The following is a 23,351-nucleotide window of genomic DNA, read 5'->3' as shown; positions in this document are numbered from 1 at the left end:
ATGTCCTAAGAGCAGCAGAAAACGTAAATGGCAACAGACTTGTAAGTCCAGGTTTAATTTTGTTAATGTATTATATACATATGAAATGTTTAAGAAACCATTTTTCAATCAGGAGCTAAGCAGTAGATGAGAAAGGAGAAAAATTCTATAAAATTAGTTTGATATGTGCCTTTCTCCTTTATTGGATGTAAAAGATGTAGAGTCAACACTAAATGGTTATACAAAGCTATTGATTTTATAGTATAAAAGTAGATCTGTTAACTTACAGAAACCAATGAGAAACTGATTAATCAGACTGTGTTTTGATTTAGATTAGGTTTCTACTGGGAATCTTATCTCAGATGAAAACACAGCTAGAGTTTGGGACTCACCATCTCTGAGCTCTTCTTGTGAGAGATTCGGCCCAGCTGAAAGACATTTTGCAACACCAAACACAGTACAGTTGAAATATATAATAGGTGATTTATTGAGTTTTCCGCTGGATTAGAATTAGACTTAAAATAGCCCCTTTTCTTTACTAATCTATAGATGAATCTGAACATGTACTGGAATCCTTTCCAGGAAGGAATGGAAGATTTAAGAAACAGATGTGGCTTTCTTTTTTGCATTGCTGTGTAGTTGAAACCCTGAGAAATTTGGCTTCAGAATAAGAACAGAGACCAGTTCTTATTACAGCATTTCTAGTAGTTATACATATATATATATATATATATATATAATTTATTATTTCTTAACATGAATGTGTCTTAAAATTTCATGACTATTCAGCACATGTGGAAACAGAGAACTTGAAAATGCACCAAATGTCATGGTAATCAAATAAAATGGTAACTAAAGATACATCTGCTACTGTTTTTGTAACCTTTTGTGTTATCTTGGCTTTACTAGAAATTTAAAAATTTATGTATTGAATAGAGTACATGTTCTAGGCATAGTCTATTTGGTTCTGATGACTGAAAATTAAGCACTCAGAGTCTCATGGCTTTGAAAAAATGGTTGTGGTAATTTCCTAAAATTTTAAAGACTTGCTCAACAAAGGAAAGAGTGCAAGGAACTTTCCTGTAATAGATTATTTTTCATAGAATATGAGATGTCTTCCTTTTTTATTTTGGTTCAGTCATGTCAGATGCTTCTGTTTGGAATCAAGGATGGATAACATTTCATCAGATATTGTTACTTTCTAGGTAAACATAGAAATCAAGACAAGAAACAAGTCAGTGATCAGTAAAATCCTGATGTGATAACCCTTTCTCTATCCTTTCAGTTGTGGAGAAAAGAACAGGACTTATCCTAACCAAAATGCAAGTACTCAGTGCTTCAGATAACTTCTAAATAAACAGCAGAAAAGAAGGGGATGGAGGCATTAGTGCAATAACATTAGTAGGAATGTATTAAGTGAAAATATGAGTCAAAATGGGTATTGTGTTCTTTAATTCAGTGTCCAGAGGAGCAGTAGTACAAGTTACTTCTTTGTTTTATCTGGGAAACCATAATGTTTCATTATTAAGTTCATTGAATTTGGAGTCATCTCACATTCCTTAAATGTGAAGCTTCATTGTCTGAGAGATTAGGGGATTCAGAGTAACTGTAAGGGAAGATGAAGGTAAAGATTTCATTCTATTAATTGAACTTCTACACAAGAGTTAATAGATACTTTTTCAGAACGTTGAGAGTGTATGATTGCTTTTACCAACTAGCAATTTTAGTGCCAATGTTGTCCCATCCAGTTCCTTTTCTTTTTCTCCCTTCCTTTCAAAGACACACAAGGTAACTTTTAGTCACATCAGAAAAGTCAGCTTGGCGGAATTAATTTGTAATAGATACTGTTTGTCTCACACTTGATCATTAATAGTCCATAGTTTATCCTTAGCAAGAAAAGCTAAACTTCGTTATGCCTAACGTTGGATACTTATGATGATATCCATATGGGAGCTGAGTTTAGTGTAGCCCAGTAAATATGATTTCTGCCCTCAGCAGGGGGAGGCCCGGCTGTGTGCTGACGCAGCAGTAGGGGCTCAGCCTCACCATGGCCTGAGCTGGCATCTCTGGTTTAACCTCTGTGCTGGGCCCAGTGACTGCTGCCTCCCTGTTCCAGCTCCTGCTCTGGGGGTGAACCTGCTGGGGAGGGGTGACACACACCCCCCTGACAGTCACTGCTGGGCTGCAGCTAGCAGCCTGAGAGAAGGAAATGAGCTGTGACAGGGAAATGTATAAGAAGAGCTCATGCCTTAGAAGAACGAAATGTGACACTTTTTCTGGCGAAGACCTGAGGGTGCTGACAGTTCTACATGACACCCCTACAATATCCCACCCCTGTCACTCTTGAGGAAGAATGAAGGGTCAGCCTTATGTCCCAGCAGTACACAGGAGGGATGAGCATAACAGCTAAGAAAAGGGACAGATAATAGGAAGACTTTATTGTATAACAATTTTAACTACATTGATTAATGAGGCATTTCTGTATTAATTGGATAGTATGTGCTACAAAGACCTTTAAAACACCAATTTCTTGGCGCCATATAAATGGTGTTTTCTCTTTTGTCTACCGCAGGATTTGGAGTCTGACACTAGACTGCCTTTAGGCAGAGAAATAGATGTTTTTAGGCTGTGATTCATCTCAAGGAATGCATCTAAAATTATTCAGATAAATCATGTTATAGAAGTTCCTCTCTCTCCATTCACCATAAAGATAATCCAAATAACCCTGTGTCTCCCTGCTCTCAAATAAGTGCCCTCATCTAAGGATACAAAATCTATACTTTCCTCTTCACTTATGTTTTTCATGAATTTTTCCACTCTGAGGAACAAAATACCCTCTGGGCTAGGTTTCTAAAATAGTAGCTAGGACATTTGCTAATACATAGAAGACATATACTGAGACGTAGGCAGAGGAAAACTAACCTGGGTCTCCCACTGGCTGAACAGCATAATAATTGGTTTGTAGCATAAAAGATGAACAATGGCGCTGCCATCCCCTCGGTGGCACTTCTGTAAAGGAAAATAATGATCCCTGTTTAGTCCTTTGAAAGTGCAGTTGTACATGTCAATGCACAGCAGACAATTCTGGCCTTTAGCTTCCAGGAGGACGGATCTGCATTGGATCCTTAACCAGACATCTGGCAGCTGAGGAGAGGCCAGAGTCCAAGTCACTGACTTCCCTAGTTTCATTATCTAGTGTTAGATAGGTTCCTGCTTCGTATATAGCTTTTGGATTATTGTTCAAAAAATCTTAATTTCCAAAGTACTGTGTAGTTCTTGATCCCATTTTACAGGGGCAGAAAGCCACAGTGTAGTGATTTGGTCGTGATCACTCTAGCGGAGATGGTGCTCAACCAGTATTCCCTGAATTATGTACAAAAACGGAAGTGGAATATACATTATTTAGCAAACTGAATTTTTAGATAGCTATTTTTGCACTGGTTTTGATTATTTCAATCACAGTACAATTGTTTATACCTTTTCCAGACTAAATAGGGGTTTAACCCATTAAAGCTTTGTTTTCTTTTTTTTGCTTTTTGCCATTCTAGGCATAATGCAACTGATATAAAATACCATATTTGCATAATCTTTCCCAGACTTCATTAGCAAATATATCTCCTTTATTTTTAAAAATATTTTCTCAGCACTCATCCAAAAATGATACATTCTTTTAACAACGTACAATTTCTTAATGTTAAAAGATTACCTAAATTCCATTCTTCTCTGTATCTGTGGTACAGTTGAAGTAATACAGTCAAAATCCTGTTACAATGCACAAGTTCTCTGAGGTTTCTAGTCAGGTGACAGCCTTGTTCACTAGGCTACAGCTAAGAAGTCTTGGACATGTCTCTCCTTTTCTCCATCCCAGTGGATTTTGCATTCACTTCTGCGGAATGGCATTATTAAGACATGAATATGATCCATAACATTCCTAAGGAAAATGAGAGCTGCAGCTAAACCTCTTCAGGCAGAGGGGCTTTGTAATATCTGTCCCTTCCTCAGCTGTAATATGTATTTATGTGGAATTGTTATCACATATTAAATATGCCTGCTGTCCATATCAGAGAAGAAAATGCTGCTCATTCTTTCAGAGGCCTTAGGACTGTCCTCTTTATGGATGGAGAAGCCTGTTTTGTACTTTAAATAAGGTTTTAAGACCTTTTAAGAACTTAAAGCTGCGTACAAAGCTCAATGTGCTGATTAATTTAATGCTGTTTTAAATCATTTCCTGTACAGTAAGAAGCCGATACTTGTTAGACCTTTAAAAGACCCAAGTTTTAAATATGAGGCCGTTTTTGATTCTGTCCTTAGCAAGCTGGTAAAACTTGTGCCCATACAGAAGGCATAGCTTCATAACGAAGCTGATTAAAACAGCCATGGAGTATTGTTGTTCTTGAGAATGTAGTTTTTATTCCTAACGACCGGTAATGTTGGGATTTTACATTCATGTAAAACCTTGTATTTGAACATTTGAAAGACATAAGATGAATTTCTGATGCTTTGGATTAATTAGCTTCAAATAATTTGAATGTATTCAATTGAAAAATAATAATTTGGGGATGACCTATAAAAGACACTGACTAGATCATTTATAAGTCTTTAGTTGTGGGATGGTCTTTCTCTTTTCTCTTTTGTTTTGTGTGGGGTTTATTTTGTTGTTGTTGGTTGGTTGGTTTTTTAGCACTTCCCAAAATTTTATTTATAATATTAGATAGAAAGAAATTCACTTGGAGATGTTAAGCATAGTCATTATTTGCTAGCCTGAAATTTTACTTTAAAAAATTGACTCCAAATTTCCTGTCCTGTAAGGAGAAAGAAGTGTAAGACCTTTACAAATCAATTAAAAAAGACACAGTGAATGGCATCAACAACAGTTATTGCTTTCAGTATTTCTGTAATGCTGGAAATACCATCCTAAGTAACACAAGTGTTGTATACTGCTGTGCTATAGATCACACTCTAAATCTCTATGCACTGTGGTAACATCGTTGTCAGGACAAAGCCTTTGTATTCCAGGCTCTTTCTGGTTATCATTTATGACTGTTCCCCCGAAAGTCTGCACAGCGTGTGCTCCTGTTGTTAGGAAATACTCTGCAACTATTTTGTTACTTTTGACGTATGAAAAATTGAAAACAATAAATCTTAAGTCCTATAGTGTTTCTCTTTAATCAAGCAATTTTCATATCAATATTTTTGGTGAAAATCGTGTGTATCATACAAATACCTATAGCAGGCAGCTGTTCTTTGTCTCTATACTTTTTATATGTGAAAATACTTCTTTTTAATTGATTGCATTTCATGCCTAACTTTTCTAGTAAATCAAACTAGGATTTCAGAAAGAAATTTAAACAGAGCTGTGTAAGTGAAATGTCATTGTACTCAAGATTATAATTAATATTTTTTTCAAATTTTATTTGGTGTAAATAAGGTTTCTTTCCAGCCTTATCCATATGTGCTACAATTCTTGTCTAACTTTCTAAAGATATAAAATGTAATGAGCTCTAGCTCCCAAATACTGATCTATTTTTGCAGATTTTTTTCTCTGTTTTGGTCAAAATAGAATACTGTGTTTGTCAAGAATTCCTCAGTGACTGCTGCTGTGTGGTATTTAAGCATAAGTCAGTATTTGTAGATTGATTTTCCTGAGTAATCTTTCCTTAAAGGCATCAGGGACAAGACTGTTTTTCTTAAATGGTATTTTATATAGTACAGGTAAACATTGCGTTTACCAGAAATGAATATTAAATTTCTGTGAGTTAACAAGTAAATTTACATGGAAATGCTTGGAAAATTGAATAACAGGACAAGAACAAAGAATTCTGCATGGGCTTGGCTGTGAAATGAGACCATTTCCAGCTCCTATACAAACAGTAATTTTGTACTTCAGTCCTTTCTCAAATTCCTGGGTTTAGTCCTACTTAATATAATTTCAACAATATAAACAATCATAGTCAGGAAATTATGTGAAGGGTACTAAGGAATAAGTAGAAAGTTGAAATAGTGATTCTTCAGCTTGTTGATATCCAATTTTTATCTTAAAAGGGTATAGACATATTAGGAAACACATGACCTGAATTATAGACATCTGGTCCCTTCAAACTCACAATAGTAAGGGGCTCTTCCTAAGGCTGACTACAGTTGCAGTGGCCCTGCTACTTAGATATACAGAGATGTATAAAATCAAACAAAAACTCCTGCTGTCTTTTTGGGCAAGACAATTTCCATACAGACATATGCGCTTGCAGCCCAGAAGGCCGGTCATACCTTGGGCTGTGTCAAAAGGAGCATGGCCAGCAGGTGGAGGGAGGTGATTCTACCCTTCTGCTCCACTCTGGTGAGAGCCCACCTGCAGTTCTGCGTCCAGCTCTGGAGCTGGAAAGACATGGAGCTGTTAGAGGGGGTCCAGAGGAGGCCACCAAGATGAGAAGAGGGATGGAACACCTCTGCTATGAGGACAGGCTGAGACAGTTGGGATTGTTCAGCCTGGAGAAGGCTCTGGGGAGACCTTATTGCAGCCTCTCAGCACTTAAAAGTGGCCTATAAGAAAGATAGGGACAGACTTGTTAGCAGGGCCTGTTACAACAGGAGAAGGGGTAACGGTTTTAAACTAAAAGAGAGGAGATTCAGGCTAGACATGAAGAAATTTTTTACAGTGTGGGTGGTGAAACACTGGCACAGGTTGCCCAGAGAGGTGGTAGATGTCCCATCCCTGGGAACACTCCAGGCCAGGCTGGATGGGGCTCTGAGCAACCTGATCTCGTTAAAGATGTCCCTGCTCATTGTGCTGGGCATTGGACTAGATGCCCTTTGAGGATCCCATTCAACCCAAACTATTCTATGATTCTATAATTAGCGATTCTCTAACTGACTAGTATGAGGTCATCTAGCATCTTTCAGTAGTGGAAAAAGAAGCCTTTGCAGTTTTCTTTCTGTTCTTTTAGAAATTTGTCTTGGGACAGGAAGGCAATGTGATATAGAGCTGCTTTCCAGCTTTTGTATGGATAAATTAGATAACTCAGCCCATTGACCAAGTGATCCTTTCAACTGACACTGATTCCGAACCCATGCTGTCCTTCAGAATGTGCCTCAAACATAAATAACTACATTTTTTGGTTGGCTGGTTGTTTTTTTCCTGTTTGGCATTTGGTGTTCTAGCAACATTTTTGAGCAGAACAAACTTTCATGCCGGTAGGGAATTTGTTGATAAACTAGTAAAAGAAATTGATTGTTTTATTAAAGTTACTGAGGAGCTCAGTAAATGTGTCTTGCAAGTGAATTGCCAAATAACAATTGTCAGAGCATTTCCTCTATTTACAGTAACTCCTCAGCAGAGAAAAACTTGGTGTTATTGTGACACAGGAAGTGCAAACATTTGTACGGCTAAAAACTGTATTAAACTAGCATGATTTCTGTATCAGCTCATGAAGTTGTGCAGTGATTTCTGTGGTCTAGACCCATACGCTGGTGCAGAGCAAGAAAATTACTCTGATTATAGACATCAGCAATGAGTATCGCTGTACCCCTCACAAAAATGGGTGTAACCCTAAACAAAGAAACAGGTGCTTTTTCATATTTTAAGTTAGTGTTTGTTTTGTAATGACATATGTATGAGAAAAAATAGTGGAGATCTTGAAATGGCATCATCTTGGTAGAATATTCAGCAGAAACTAATGCTGTACATCACAAAAGTAAGTATGACTGTAGACTTCCAATGTGTAAACGTAGTTCACTTGACATAAAGCAGACATTTTGCTTATGGTGAGAAGTGGAATGGATGACAAAGATTTTTTTTTTTCTCATGCTGACCCAAAAGTAATCTTATTCCCTTATCTTATTACCAAATAAGAACTGAGGTTTTTTTTCATTTTTTACCTTAGAGATAAACAGTATCAAGCGTAGATATTAGTTTTACTCATCTTCTTCCTAATTCTGTCTTGATTCTAAGATTTAATGTTGCACTTCAACGATTAGGGAGGTGGTAAGTGATTCCACACCAAGTGGAATTAGTTATAAAATTTAGTATGGCATTTTCTATTCTGGCCCTCACTTTGTGACTATTCTGAATAAGATACATGAAGGCATCTTTTTAAACAATAGTACCAGGCACATTGTTTGGAGAACTTCAGGTCCCTTTGCAGAGAATGATCCTAGAACATATTAGGCCTGTAACTGGTCTTACAGAATTTCCAGGGCTGACTTTGTTTTTCTCTTAGTTGTGGAAGAGTTAACACTATGCCACCAGTGCAAGAGGAGCTATATCTGTTTTGGTTTTGTAACATGAAATCCGAATCTTCCCCTACTTTCCTCACCTTATTTCCATGCAAACATAAACATAACACTGGCGAGGACCTCAAGGTACTAAGTTAATTCTCCTGGTGTTGCCAATTGCCAGATAGTATAATCCTTTGCATAAGCTTCCACCTGAGTTCTAGTCACAGATAATCCTGCTTTTTCATTTTCACAGTTTCAGAAATGCCATCCATATGACTCTCTAGACTGAAGCTCTAAACACCTTCCACTCAGCTTGCATTGGTGACTTTGCTCCCATTGCTTGTCATTACTGGTTTCTCCTCTCTACTGTTTCTCTTTTACTACCTGGGACCCTTTCTTGTGTTTTCCTCATTGTTGTTTACTTATCTGAATCACAATATATTCCTTATTTCTCATCTGACATACCTACCTGTGTGGGAGGCTGTTATCTTCTACCACCATCAGCTTTGCTCCATACATGTCTTCGGATCTATTCCAAATTTCATCAATGTTTCCAGCTTCTGCTGTTGTCATCTTCACTTTTGAGATCTATTGGAAAAACTTCATTTTAAAAACGCATGCCTTTGTAACATAGTCAAATATTATGTATTTCACATGGTTTCTTCAGAAGCAAAAATTCTTGTTCTTGCCACCTTAATTCTCTGTGTTATCTTGACAGCACACATCTTTACCTATTTGCCTTTATTTTTTTTTTTTCCTTCATAAATAAAGGTGTATTGGTAACTTATTTGATTTGCAGCCCTGATTGCTAGCTAACTAACATTTTTTAACCATTTATCTTTTGTCCATGACCCCTCAGGTAGGTTTGCAGTTACCTTTCTTTTTAACTAGATATCATGATCAAAAGTGGGAAACTTTCCACAAATGCATGTTTAGAAAGCCACTATCTAACCACTATGTAGTTTCTTCAGAGTCCGGTCTTCATTTAAACCAAAGACACTGCAGCTAAGTACAATACGGACACATGCATTTACTCTGAAGTAGCAAGAATTTTCTCATTTTTCACCACAACTTCCATACACATAGTTTTTGGGAAGATGTCCTGTGTCTGTGCTCTTTAATCTTATCTTCATGATTCATGCCAAATCTTTGCAAAATACGATTTGTGCGAAGGCTACCTTTTGCACTGTTAGTTCTTCTACATAGGGGAAATTATTCTACTGTGCTTACACTAAGACTCAAAAAATAAACTTAAATTTTTCAGCATATAAACTATTTCAAATGTGTATCTTGAAATAAATGACCTAAGCAGCACTATCATTCTGGATCTTCCTCATCCTTTGAGCTTCCAGTTCCCATATTAAAAGGCTATCAAATAAGAATTTTTCATTTATGTGCGACTAGATCACATACAAAACAGTAGGGGAAGCAGCTGGGACTATATATTATAATATATATATAAAATTTATGAACAGTCTATTTTAGGTTTACAGTTTTGGTTTTCTCTAGTAGGTTATGTGTCAGAAGTGATATATTTTGAATTTCCTGATCCTGGTTTTAATCAGAGTTTCATTTGTGTGACCTTCAAAACATCCACTGAGTTTTATGTGGTGTGGCGTTGGTTTGATGTGTTATTAGTGATTCATTCTGCATTTATTTTCTTAAATATTTGTGGCAGCATTTGTTTCCATAGCACTTGTTCACATTTGCAAACACTAGACCACTGTAACTCGGGAAGTGAAACACAAAATGGGAGTTCATATTCATTTTTCTTACACATCCTTTATTGGACATCATTGAGGAATTTAATACTGTGAATGATGAGTGTTTTTAACATCCACTGAGTGTTTTTTTGTTGATGGTTTGCATACATGCAGGTCTTCATTAGAACTAACGAGCTAAGTGGGAATAAAATGCATACCAGCACACTAAACAGCCTGCAGGCTTCTACTACTTGACATAAGATGAAGGAAATAGAAATAAGGCTCACCACGCTCTTAATTGATTGTTTTACTATTTCTTTCATAAGACAGCCACATATTTGTACTGAAAATTAATTTGGAGAAAATAAAAGTAGAGAGATACAGACAGACTGAACACAGTACTATATGTTATATATTAGAAGAAAGAGTCACAACTTCACCAGGAGAGGTGAATGAAGTATTATATTAGAGCACCATGACTTCCCTGGTTTTAGGATCAGTAGTATCAGCCCTATTTGTAAATGACAGATTAGTATGGCCCTGCTGTGAATACTATCCATGCCTGAAGGTGCAGCTTCCGTTGGGCCTGTTTTCAGGTTCCATAAATTCAAGATACAGACAAATTCTGCAGCTGACATCCCTGTGCAATGACAGCTGTGGTTCTGCTCTGAGAGCTGGCATACCTAGCCACGAGCCAAACAAGGCATACTGGAGACAAAAACACGCATTTGACCAATTTAACTGCAACTCCTTGTCAAATACAGGCTTATGTAAAGTTGCAACTGCAGTAAATACGACATATGGAACAGATAAAACATAGCTGTTAATTTAGCATCGCTACTGTGTGAGACTTAACAGTGCCATCTTGCCACAGTATTTTGTCAGTGATTGGGGAGACACAGTTTTCAGATAAGCATAGTTTTAGTCTTAGGATTCCATGAGATTTTTTCCAAAAACCATCAACAGGAAGAAGTACACTCCTGAAAATAGTGGTCAGTAAATCACCTGAATATCACTTCTCCCATAGCAGTGTGGTGCTAAGCAAATTTAAGCTGAATTGCTAAATAAAAATATTGGATCTGTGAAGATCTGGATCTGGAAAAAGAGTTCCACTAAATTCACAGAGAGTTCCACTATGCTTCTGCTACAGTAGGTACCATACATGCGTCCTCAACTAAATGCATAGAATTCACAATATTATTGTAGGTGTCACTTTCAAACAACACCCATATTTCGATAGTCCATGCACCTTCATCGGGATTTTTTTTACTGCATTAGGGAAAAAAATGCTGTTAAACTAATTTTTTAAATCCATCCCTTCTATCTGTTTTTGTTATTGTGTTATTTTATTATTGTTGGATTTCACAATGACTGTTTGTTTTTTAGTCAGAAGATAAACTTGCTGAAGTGATTGATTTAGTATTGGGAGGCAAAGCGGAAAGGATTATGACTAACCGAATTTTTCTTGTGTTGTAGACTTAAAACCTTGTACTTTCGGTGTGAAGTTCTTGTAGTGCACTGCAAGATTTTTATTATCATGCCATTACCCTCTATATTATTTATCCTGATTAGTGTGGAGCTAACTGTCTTTTGGAGTAACCTACAATACTATAGAGGATGTTTTAAAGCCACTTCATGCTGTGACCATTGGTTCTAATCTTTAAAATTGGCAACAAGATGTTAAAATAAGTTCAGTTGTGTTTGTTCAAAGTCTAATTGTAAGAGACTGAAAATAGCAAGTATGCTTATGAATAGGAATGAAAAAGCTTAAGTTCTTATGGATACATCTGCTTCTCTCCCAGAGGTGGCTCTGATGCTTTCTAGCCATGGCACTGGGCTTGGTGCTGGCTCTGTGCCAGCTGCCAGGGCTTTGTAGAAAGGGCAGCAGAAGGGAAAGATTTTAGCAAGGCTTGTGAAGCTCTGCTGAGAGCAGGTCAAATTATCCCCAAGGTAAGAGCTGTTCCTGATTTCTCCTGTAATAATGCTTGATCCTCTCTGTGTCCCTTATGGTACGTTTGAAAAGCAAGGAAACAACATAGGGTTTGGCTGAAAGAGAAACACACAGCTGAGATTTTTCCAGATTTTATAGATATGTTTTTATACCTTCAGTAAGAGAATCTTTTCTACTTCCCTGCTGATTGCAGTGAAACTTGACACCTCTCTCCATCATCTGTATGTTGTTGAGCCAGCCAACATGTTGAAAAATCCCTTGTGTGACTGGCAGACAGCACTCACACAAGTCTCAGTTCTTCTCACTGACCTTGTACTGGAATTAATAAATCTAGTCATGCAGTGTATTTTATGTTAAAATCCACAATTGAAAATGAAACACAATCACTTTTTAGGAACTATTTATACTTTAGTGGTAATAATAAAACAACGTCCTGCACTAATTTTATTCCAAGTGCTTCACACAATTTAAATAGGTTACTGGTAGAATACTCTGCATCCCTTTTCCCTGAATTCAAAGCGTGGCCAAGACTTACTCTCTTCTCCGTACTTTGCAGTTTATATATATGTGAAAACATGTAGGGAAGGTATTATTTTTTAAAAATATGCGGTAATCAACTAATTTATTTAGTTTTATCTGTACTTTTAAGAAAAAAATCAAGCAATGTCTGCTATTCCTCTCCAATATATTCAAAAGCATACAGCATTCACTGCTCCTGCTGCATATGTGAATTTTTATAGAAAATTAATTTTGAGTATTTACTTGTAGACAAAAAATACTTTTTCAAAGAACGAGTGAGTAGTATACCAAATTAGAACAGAAATGCATGAAACTTCTAGGATTGTCATGCTCTTCTTCTTCTATGGGCATTTTAACCAGTTTTAGTATTCGAATCCAACAGAATAAATGCCTCATATTTTTTATTATACTCTTATTCTCATAAACCTCGAACTTGGTTAAGCTGTATTAACATATATCTTATTATGAATTTTTCTCTAGTATCAGCAAGTTTTCCATTATGTAGCACACTTGTATTTTCTGCTTGACTTATTGGTGGAACTCAGCGGTGATGGTAGCAGGAGAAGCATTTAATATAGCCCTCTCACTGCTAAATGCATAGACAAGAAAACCACAAAGATTTTCGAGTCCATTGGACCAGTTGACATGTCTTGTATGGCAATCTTCTGTAGTCTTGCTTTTAGAGAAGACGTTTCTGTCAGTCTAATTTAAACGTCAGTGGAATATAGATGCTTTTGCACAGGGCCCCAGAAAGGATTTGCTGAACCCAGGAAAATATATTATAGTAGGCCCTGATAGATGTCTGAGTGAAGAAGAGGCAGACGGAATTTGACATCTGAAAATAAGAAGGTAAAACTGACAATTAAAGCATCACTCACAGGAAAGTAACAGCTGTGTAGAAAGGTCACATTGCATGAGCATGAGGTTTTTCAAACTAAGCAAGTATAAGGAAGATGAGATATGAAAACCATAGATTTAAAATTAACTGCTAATAAATACGGAGTTTTTAAGTATTGTAATGCACATATATATTACCTACAGAAGTAGCAAATAACAGTTTCCAGAAATACCATGTAGTTATAATTGCTCTGGCAAGGGAGATCATAGCCACAGTTTACCTGTACTAGGTGATTCTGGAAAGATGTTGAAACCTAAGTGCTGACCTGAGCATCTCTAAATGGCCACCAATTTATCTGTCACAAGTTAGGCATTAGTGAAAATCAGGATGAAAATCAACAGAAATTGGGTTCTTAATTTTAGACATTGCAACTGAGTTCCTGTCATCCTAAATTAATTTCAAAGTCATTCAGGAGTTCTCTGCATTCACGAAAAAATGTGTAGGTGATAGAGCTCTCCAAGCTGTTACCCCTGAAGGAAAAAAAATTTACAGCTGATTTCTATTTAGTTTGAAATGGACATTTAAGTCCATAGTTTTGAATATAGTTTTGAATATAGTTTTGAAAGACTGTCAGAGCACAAACCTTTTACTGGCTCATACCATATGCCAGTGCAAGGCAGAGTCCATGTTGCTGAGTACAGTCCAGCATTCCAGTCCCTCCTTTCCATTGGGGGATCTCCAGAACCTATTTTGGCCATAGAAAAAGGACAAAAATAGACCTATATGTTCAGTGAGCTCTCTTCTGTGTAAAAAAATTTAGAATAGTCTGAAACTCTTTTCCCACTTCCCAAGAGATTTTAAAAGTATGTGGTTTATGTATTTTGTACATATAGAAATTTGATACGTATTACTCATATATAACTCAATATTATATAGAAAATGGATATTATTACTGTGACTATAATGGACTATTATCCTTGGATATAAACAAGTTCCATGCCCATTTTTCCCACAGTATCCAAATACTGTAAATAATAAACAAATAAATTGTTATATTTTTTAAAGGCATTTTACTTCCCATAAAATAATTCTATGTTATAGAATGTCGCTCCTTATATGATTACAAAGCTCTGAATTTCAATCTCTATTGTAGTCTTGGCTTCTTCATACCTCTCTGCTTTTTAAAGATGTGCTGTTTGTGTATACGTATCTTTTTTTAAAAAATCATTTGATAATGTATTGTGCAAGAAAATCTTGTATATAGAGGTCTTTTTGTTTGTTTCCAAACAAAGCTTTAACAGAATGGAGGAGAGAACTGAAAATTAATAGAAAATGCAGCCAGTTGTCCCCTTTATGGAGTGGGCAGGCAGAGTAAGTGCACATCACACTACAAAGAGCATTGCAGACTCTTGAACCTAAAGGAGTTAAGAATCAAAACATGGATCAACAGGCATGACTGATGCACGTGTGAGGAAAAGAAAGGTATACAATAATTGCAGGAAAAGGTAGAGAGCTTCCTGGGGTTTAGGATCTGAAAGAGACATGTTTTTCTTTCAGAATAATTTTGCAGTCTATTCAAATCTGTAGCTTCGTGTAAGCGTGACAAAGGAACAGTAAAGACGGTTTGTTCATAGCTTGTTTTTCTTTGCTTGAAAGCTGCTTGTGGGCTACACTGGCAACGGTTCTGGATGTTAACCACATTTTATTGTTGTCTAGCACGCTACATTAAAGAACATTTCAACTTTGAGAGAAAAACATAACTATAATTCTCTGCTAGTCATGCAGCGCAGACTTCTTTGACAGCATAAAACAGAGGCTCACTGCAACTGTGGGTACATTATGTGGAACCAAAGGTGAGGCATATCACAGTGAAATAGCACTGCATCTGGAAATAGCACTTGAAGATCAGTGTTCTGCTCTGTCTTTAAGGTGTTTCAGCTAAAAAGACTAAATGAAACATACAGAAGAACATGGGACTCATTTGTAAATAAACTGAACTTTTTAAATACTGATTACAAATATGAAGTAGGCTATTATATTTAGAGGAACAAAGAATAAAAATTACAGATTATTTTGCTATGACTGTCTTCCAAGACTCACTGGAATGATTGACCTTATTTTAGAATGCAAGAGTGATTGACATGACTCATTAAATATGAAACCTCAAAGAAATGCAGTTTTTGGAGATAAAATATAGAAATGTAAAGAAAATGAAAGCTGAGGTACTTTCAATGTATTGAAAGTAAAGAGAAAACACTGCTATGTCCATAGGCCACCAGAGACAAGACATTCTAAAAGAAGTTTAAAAAAAAAAAAGCATCATATGACTAATCCATTAACCTTGCCTTTAAATTCTGTCAGAGTTCACAACACTGGGGAGGCATGAATTCTTTCTAGTTAGAACAGCAAGCATCTGGTGAGTTACCTGTTTCAATTTAAGACTATTTTCTCATCCTCCTGTCATTCCTGTCTACAAAGAGCCTGACTGTCTCCTGAATAACTTCCCTGCAAGTACAGAAAGCCTGCTGTTAGGTCCCCCTCAAACCTTCCCTGAAGGCTTCTTATCTTCAGTATGAACATCATGCTGGGCCCCTTCTCTGTCCTGGCAGCTGTTTTTCCTCACCTGAAGCCTTTTTTGGGAGCCTTCGGCCATAGTTGAAATGCAAACAAATCGCATCATTAACACTGTGTGTACCTATCAGTAGTATGGAGAAGGTAGTGTGCATTTGGAAAAAGCGAATTCTCACCATCAACTGCCAACTAGGTACAAACACAATTGTACAGTAAAAATAGTGAATTAAAGGAGTGCAAACAGCAGTTTAGTGCTTGAAATAATTTATTGGTATTAAGTCTAAAGGCTGGATACACTGTAGTTTTGACAAAATATTTAAATATAATTGACAGTAGTTAGAGTAATTGTTAGAAAATCTTCTCCAGAGTGCACAACAGTAATATTTTACAGAAGGCATAAATTCCAACTAGAAGTAGAACTTGCACTAAGCAGCTTTACCACTAAGAAAAATTGGTTATGAAAATCTCTCTTCCTTTTTTTTTAAATAGTCAATTTCAATATAAAAGTAATAGTAATAAGATTTACTTTTTGTCCATGTATTTCCCATGTTACTCAGAAAGTGAAGAAATAAGCCAAGAGATAGAGTTTCACAGCAAAGTATAATGGCTGAATTTGCTTTGTGCCATCCTAATTAGAGGACTGAAGGCTTATTTATGAATTAAGAATGAAATTATTAGTTTCAAGGTCAATGAAGAATTGTTACCAGCATTAATCTCCTCAAGAATATATTCACAAAAATATTTGTTAAATTTCAAGTTTCCAAATGTGTTAATGTAATTTAAAAGACTGCTGTGTGTGAATACTCATAGGAGAATGATGTGGTGGGGAGAGTTAATTAAATATAGGAGGGTTTTACTTGACTTACCATCTGTAATTCTTTGCAGTGCATGTACTGTTCTTCAAGTGTCAGTGGTTTAGGAGCTTGACTACCGTTTACCAGCACATATTGAGGTAAATTTATCTTACTTGCAAGAGCTTCCTGTCATGCTGTTGCTCAGACATATCTGCTCCTCCCTCACTATTCTTGGGGTTATGGAACTATCCCCCAGCATACCTAGTCTAAGGTCCTCTTCATTAGGTTAACAAGTGAAAACGCTTTTGCCCAACTTTGTTAGGTGTGTCAGCAGAACAGCCAGATGTTGATTTGCTGTATGAGTTGGATGCTGGTCAGGACTTTCCCCCTTGCTGGTGGGACTGAGGGCCCCCATGCTTTCCTCTGTTATACCCAAAGCTCTGCAGTCGCTCTTGATGCTTCGAGTTACCCCAGCAGCATTGTTGCTGTCCACGTGGAAGAGTAGCAAGGGTTAACCTTTTGTGGGCTGGGGAAGCCTTGTGAGTCTTTCTGCAAAATCCTGGATCCTCACCCTGTCAGGCAGTAAGCCTCTGGAGACATCAGATCAGACTGACAGATTGACTCTTCCGTTCTCTGCAGAAGGGAGTCTTCCCTTTCTGCAGACAAAAGGTGTGGGCTGAGCTGGCTCTGAGGAGTCTCCTGATTCATCTTGTTTCCCCTCAGTAGTGTCCTGGACAGCTGCAGGTCAATCAGGAGCTGTTCTCCTGCCTCCAGTGGTCTGTACATTTCTGTAAAAATCCTCATTTTCCCTAATGGTGTGTGACCGTTTCTCTCTCCCTTCTGGTCACTTACTTGACAACACAGCACCAGGGCACACTGAGAGAACCAGCCACAAGCTGCAGTGCGAGGCTGAGAGGGGGCCATGGTGCGTGGGGCAGCAGTTGGCGTGGCTGTTGGTGGGGCAGAACACTGGGCTGCCGCTGAGGTTTTTGACCCACCTGCCAGCCATACCCATGGGATGTGGCAAGCATGGGTGGACACCCCACGTGGTGAGACACAGACATACCCTGGCTGAGGAAGCCACGGTGCTGTTTATGATGGAAGCCAACAGGTTGTTCCAGGAGCATTGCTCCTTGCATGCTGTTAGTGTAAGCATGGGCCATGGGTGGCTGCTGTAAGTTGCCTGTTGGGCTGTAGGGGTCTGTAGCCAGCCCAGTGAAACAGTCCTTGCTCTGACCTTTTCATTTCACTTTTCTAAAACTTCTTGTCACTTGCTGTTCCCCAGTCTTAATCAGATGTAAATTTAAGACCATAGACATACACTGTTGCAAGAAACCTTTTCCTTCTTTATAAAAAAACAAAATTTCCAAATAGCAAGTTAATACTTCATATCTTTCCTGAGAAAGTCCTCCCCACAGGCAATGATGTTTGAATCTTGTAAGGTATTTCTAATTAAAGGAGCAGTAAATTATCTAAAAGAGGTGTCAATGAAAATTAAAAATGATAGATTGATCGGGAGTGCTTTATCCTAAGGTGTAACATAACAAAAAAGCAGAGCAGTAGAGAGAAAAGAAAAACATTTATTAGCATCCTCTCTGTGCCTGTATTCATGCAAACTGCAGAGTATGCATTAGACTTTGAAATGTCCAGAGTCAAAAGCTCTATTGTCCACAGGAGTATATACCCATGACCATATTTAAAGTCTTTATTAACTCTACATGTCTTTAAAAAACAAGAACTGAAGTTGTCTAGCCCTTGAGAAGTTTTAAATTTGAAGGCCTCCATTGTGAAGCTGATGCACCTGCAGCGCATTGAAATGGAGGAAATCCAACAGGTGCTGGCAAGATTTAATGAAGCTTGCCAGTCAGCTGGGTTGTGGACCTGCCTGCTTATGTTCTTACTGTTATGTCTGGGTCTCAAAACTTTTAACATTCTGACATTAATGTGAATTTGTGTAAACAGAAAAATGCTGAGAGCTGTATGTGCACAGGGGAATGAGCTACAGCTGAAAGGATTTTATAAGCCAAAAGGCTTTCCTGTTTCTTAGGAAAGCAAGTGTTAGATATTCAGAGTGAAAAGATAAAATACAGCTTCAATTTTTTCTTTTTTTTTTCCTAAAGGCTTGGGTGACGAGCACTCTGCTTTAGGGCAAATAGCAATTTAGGAAGCCAACTCTAGAGGTCAAATGAAAAAGCTGCATTTAAGTGTAGTAGGAGGATTATAAGCAAAGATTTTGTTCCAGGAAAAGGTTGTGTACTGTTATAAACAAGGTGAGAATCTTTATAGGTAGGACCACAGCAGTAGTTTTTGTTGATATCTATTGTGGGAAGGTAAGTAGCCATTTGTGATTCAGATAGCACATTTTTATGGATTTCATAAAAACCTGGAGCCTGTTAAATATTCTTCAGTGCTCTCTCTCATTAAGTCTTTCCATATTTATAGACATAGAGCAGTTGCAGCAGTTTTACTGCAGCCGATTCCTTTAAAATCTTTCTGGTTAACAGCATGAAAGTATTTCCCAGAAGAAGCAAAACTGGCTTTACATCCATGAAATAATAGAGCGTATTGTGGTACAAGGCAGTACCATTTGTGGCCATAGGAAGACAAAAAGGCATGGATGTCAGTGAGAATAACGTATAATTTTTGTCAGCAGTGCTCTGTGTACTTATTACAACTACACATAGAAAGCTAAAGGTAGATACCACCAGATTTTTCTTGTTTGGTCTTTCTTGAAATTTAGTAGATAATCGAGTCTGACTGCAATTACCAGAGTTAGATTATAGTTTCAGCAATCATGAATAATCTGCTTTGTTACCACCTTTCTTTCTTTTCCTCAGAAGTACAGATTTTACTCTCCTGTAGTGAGATCCAGGTCAGATGCCTTGTGTTAGCAGAGCACTAAAGAAGTGACATAATTTTCACCTGTTCTCACATGTCTGCTGAATTATATGTCAAGTAATAAAACACACACAAGGAAAAAAAAAAAACGCACAACAAAAAGAACAAACAACCCACAAAGAAACAAATAACAACAAAACCAACCAATCTAACAAACTAAAAACACACACACAAAAAAACACCTTCAAAAAACTGAGAAGGTACAGGAGGAATTAGGACTGCAGGAAATGGTCCGTGCAACTTCGCTGTCTTTGAGCCAAGCTGATCCCCTAAGTGGAGTCAAGAAAAATAAGTGGTTAGATATCAGTATCTCAGGAGTGTGGGGATAACTGAGTGGTTACATGGGAGAAGCAAAACCATGTGCAGGGGCAGTTCAGGGTAAATTGAATGAGGGAAAGATTTAGTGCTTAGTGGAGAGCTCAAGAAGGAAAACAAGCAAGAGTTAGGGATTGGAGATAATCCTCTAAACCTGTGTCTGCCCATTTTTAGAGGAATTGTCATGTCTATAAGATGGAAGCTTTCAGTGCAATTTTGTATTCCTTTTTCAATTGAGTTTTCTGCAATTTACACATACAGGCTTATATTTCAAAACAGAATTTTGAAAGATTAAATAAACTTAAAATTCTGAGGTCATCAATTCTGCATCACTGGTCATTAATCGGTATTGCTTGAAGTTTTTGGTTTGTTTTACTGTGTGTTGTATGTGTGCATATGTTATTCATTTGTTGCTGTTTCTCTTTTCACCTCTTCTGAGAATTTTTTAAGAAGAGCTTTGTTCAGGATTTGAGCACAGTGACTCTGACTTTGTAAATAGGTTTCTGCAATGTCATGAAAGTATAAAATTCAGCATAGTCTTACAGTGATATACAGGAGTGCAACATTAATAGTTTGGAGTTTATGCCAGTATCATTGATGTTCATAATTTAAACATATGTATAATGTGTTTGCTATTGGAATGAGTATATGAACAGACTAAAATTTTGCCCATTTTGGAAAACAGAAGTGAATCTATGACTTTCAGAGATACTCGGAATCCCTTCATAGATGATTCAGTGAAATCTGATCCAAGCAAAATGGAATTATTAACTTATTAGGTGTTATGCATTTATAGAACCATAGAATGTCCTGAATTGGAAGGGACCCACAAGGATCATTGAGTCCAACTCCTGTCCTTGTACACGACAACCCCACAGTTCACACCATGTGTCTGAGGGTGTTGTCCGGTTTCTTTTTGAATACTGCCAGGCTTGGAGCCATGACACCTCCCCGGGGAGCCAATTTCAGTGCTCCACCACCCTCTGGGTAAAGAACCTTTTCCTAATGTCCAACCTGAACCTCCCCTGGCACATATTCCTGCCATTACCTTGGGTTCTGTCATTTTATCTAGGTTTATATTGTTGCACTGAGTTTTTTTAACAAGATGGGTGAGTTGTTAATATTTCTTTAAATCTTTCTCAGTCTCATAAAGCTGATCAAACAAATAATTGTATTCTGTGTTATTCTTTGAGTGAGACTAAAGCATATTTCTGCTTATGCAAAAAAACAAAATACCATAGCTGTGCTAAAATGAAACAACAAAACTCCTATTACTTGTGTAGAAGAGGAGACACATTTTTTAATTCCTTATGAGCAGATAAGTGTGCTGATCTGAGGCTCAGTTTAAATATTGTCAAGTAAAAAAAACAAAGTGCATGACTGTATTCATGTATGAATTTGTACCCATGTGTATGTTGAATACTCTCATAAAAAACACAACACGTGAAAGAGAAAGAAAAGGGAGGAAAGGGGAAGAAAAGGAAGAAAAGAAGGAAATGGATGGAAAGAGAAGGGAAAATAAAAAAGAAAGAGAGGGAGAAAGGGAGGGAAAGAGAAAGAAAGAAAAGGAGGAGAGGAGAGGGAGAGGGAGAGGGAGAGGGAGAGGGAGAGGGAGAGGGAGAGGGAGAGGGAGAGGGAGAGGGAGAGGGAGAGGGAGAAGGAAATGGAAGGGAGAGTGGAAAGGGGGGAGAAAGGGGAGGAATAAAGAAGTCCATCTTAAGTGTAGCCTATCATCTGATGGGCTTGCAGATATATTCACACGCCTTTTCCATTTAAATAAGAAATGCATCTGCCTTTGCTAGGTATGGCACAGGGTGCTAGAGATTAAGAGGGAACTATGTAAATCGAACAATCAAGCTAAAGGTAGTCAGAAGAGAAATTTGCATCTTTCACTCTAGCAACTTCCCATTGTTTGTTTTAGACAGAAATAGTTGACATATTTACTTAAGATTCCAGTTTCATAATTAGATTGTGGAATGTCTTCCTCCCTTTCCGTACTGTGTGGTTTCTGCAAAGACTTCAAACTCATTCAGTCTTGCATCAAAAATTATGTGAATGCCTAACTTCAGAAAAACTATTCTTGATTTATGGGAAGACAAAGATACCAGCTATATACCAAGTGCTATCATCTTAACAGCCTTTTCTTTCAGGCATTGATCCTAGTTGCCCACTTCATATAATCTGACCTAAACCTTTTACGTCTAGTTTTATAAACTCTCAGTCTTTGACAGAAGAAAACTAACATCAATTTTCAGATTCATGTCTCCCTGACAAATGTAAAAGAGTAACCTATATCTTTGCTACCATTGGCAGAATAAGCAAGCAGTGGGTGAAGAAGCAAAATGTCATTGTATCCTTATATCTCTCAAAATTCTATTTACAGATTTTAGTCATGCTCTCTATTATGGTGATTCTTACCTGGAATTTCAAGGCTTGCATTTGAAGATGCAAAACTTCTTCCACTTGGAATTTAAGACATACAATGCTCACGGTCTCCTCTTGTATATTGATCAGAGCTCAGAAACTATAGGACATTTTTTAATTCAGCTTTTCATCAAACATGGCACCCTACAGGTAAGGTGTCAAAATCTCCCAGTGAAGAAGTAAGTAAAACTTAGGATTTGTAAAAATTTTAATATTTTTTATGTTTCCTGTTGTAGAAGACAGCAGATAGAGCTACATAGAGTCTTGAGATTCTTTAGTATTTTAAGGAAAATAGTTGTCAAACTTTCTATCTGTTAGGACAAATTCATGGCTAATATGATTAATATGTTTCACAGTATGCGGTGCTTGACAAAAATGGAACAGTGATTATAATTAGCACGTCTCATATAAAAAGTACATATTAAAAAACAAAACCAAAGCATGTAGATTTTGTCTTTACAACTGGTTATAAATTAAGGTTTTCTGTTTTATACACGGAGCCTAAACTGACTGAGCCTCTTCATGTGCAAGTTCATTAGAATTGTTATAAGGGAGGCTTTGTAACTGAATGAATTGTCATAAGAATATTTACTATGTAAAGGAATGGAGTGTATCTTTATTACCATGTGACTCCAAGTAGAAACCTTTTACTTGATCTGTTACGTTAATTCATAGTTCCACAGGACCACAAAAAATATTTACTTGTCTTTCATGGACAAGCTCAATAGGATCCATTTGTTCAGAAATTTCAAGGAGTAGAGTGTGTATCCCAGTATATCTTTACTTTGGGCAAATTATTCCTTCCTTTCTGAGGAAGAGATAAAGCCTGAGCTTCATGAAGATATGGGGAGATATTAAAGAGGCTATAAAAATAAATTAAAGATAAGTTACTTTTCTCATAGCGGATCTTCCATTTCCCTGGTAAAATTTCCAAAAGTTTGGCTGTAATTATATCATTCTGTAAGAGCTGTGAAATGACTGGTAGGAACAGCATATTTGAGTTTTAGTTACTTTGTTGTTTAAAGAGCATGACCATACTAAAATCATATATTAATTCTAGAGACATCGGAAAATAAGAAAATAACCTTTTACTTTATTTTGTTATGTTGTGATTAACTGTTTTATTATATTGTGACTATCTTTATCCA

General features: G+C 37.1%; 1 protein-coding gene across 1 annotated transcript in view; it reads left to right on the top strand.

Moving 5' to 3' along the window:
* Positions 1–23,351, top strand: part of EYS (eyes shut homolog) — an 870,368-nt gene that overhangs the window by 570,579 nt on the left and 276,438 nt on the right. Inside the window, exon 33 of the mRNA XM_065056200.1 lies at positions 22,163–22,353. Coding sequence (XP_064912272.1) covers positions 22,163–22,353 — 191 coding nt within the window. The remainder of the gene's footprint in view (positions 1–22,162; positions 22,354–23,351) is intronic.

This window comes from Columba livia, chromosome 3 (genome assembly GCF_036013475.1).
Source record: "Columba livia isolate bColLiv1 breed racing homer chromosome 3, bColLiv1.pat.W.v2, whole genome shotgun sequence".
Taxonomy (NCBI): Eukaryota; Metazoa; Chordata; class Aves; order Columbiformes; family Columbidae; genus Columba; species Columba livia.
This window is presented reverse-complemented; position numbering and strand designations above follow the sequence as displayed.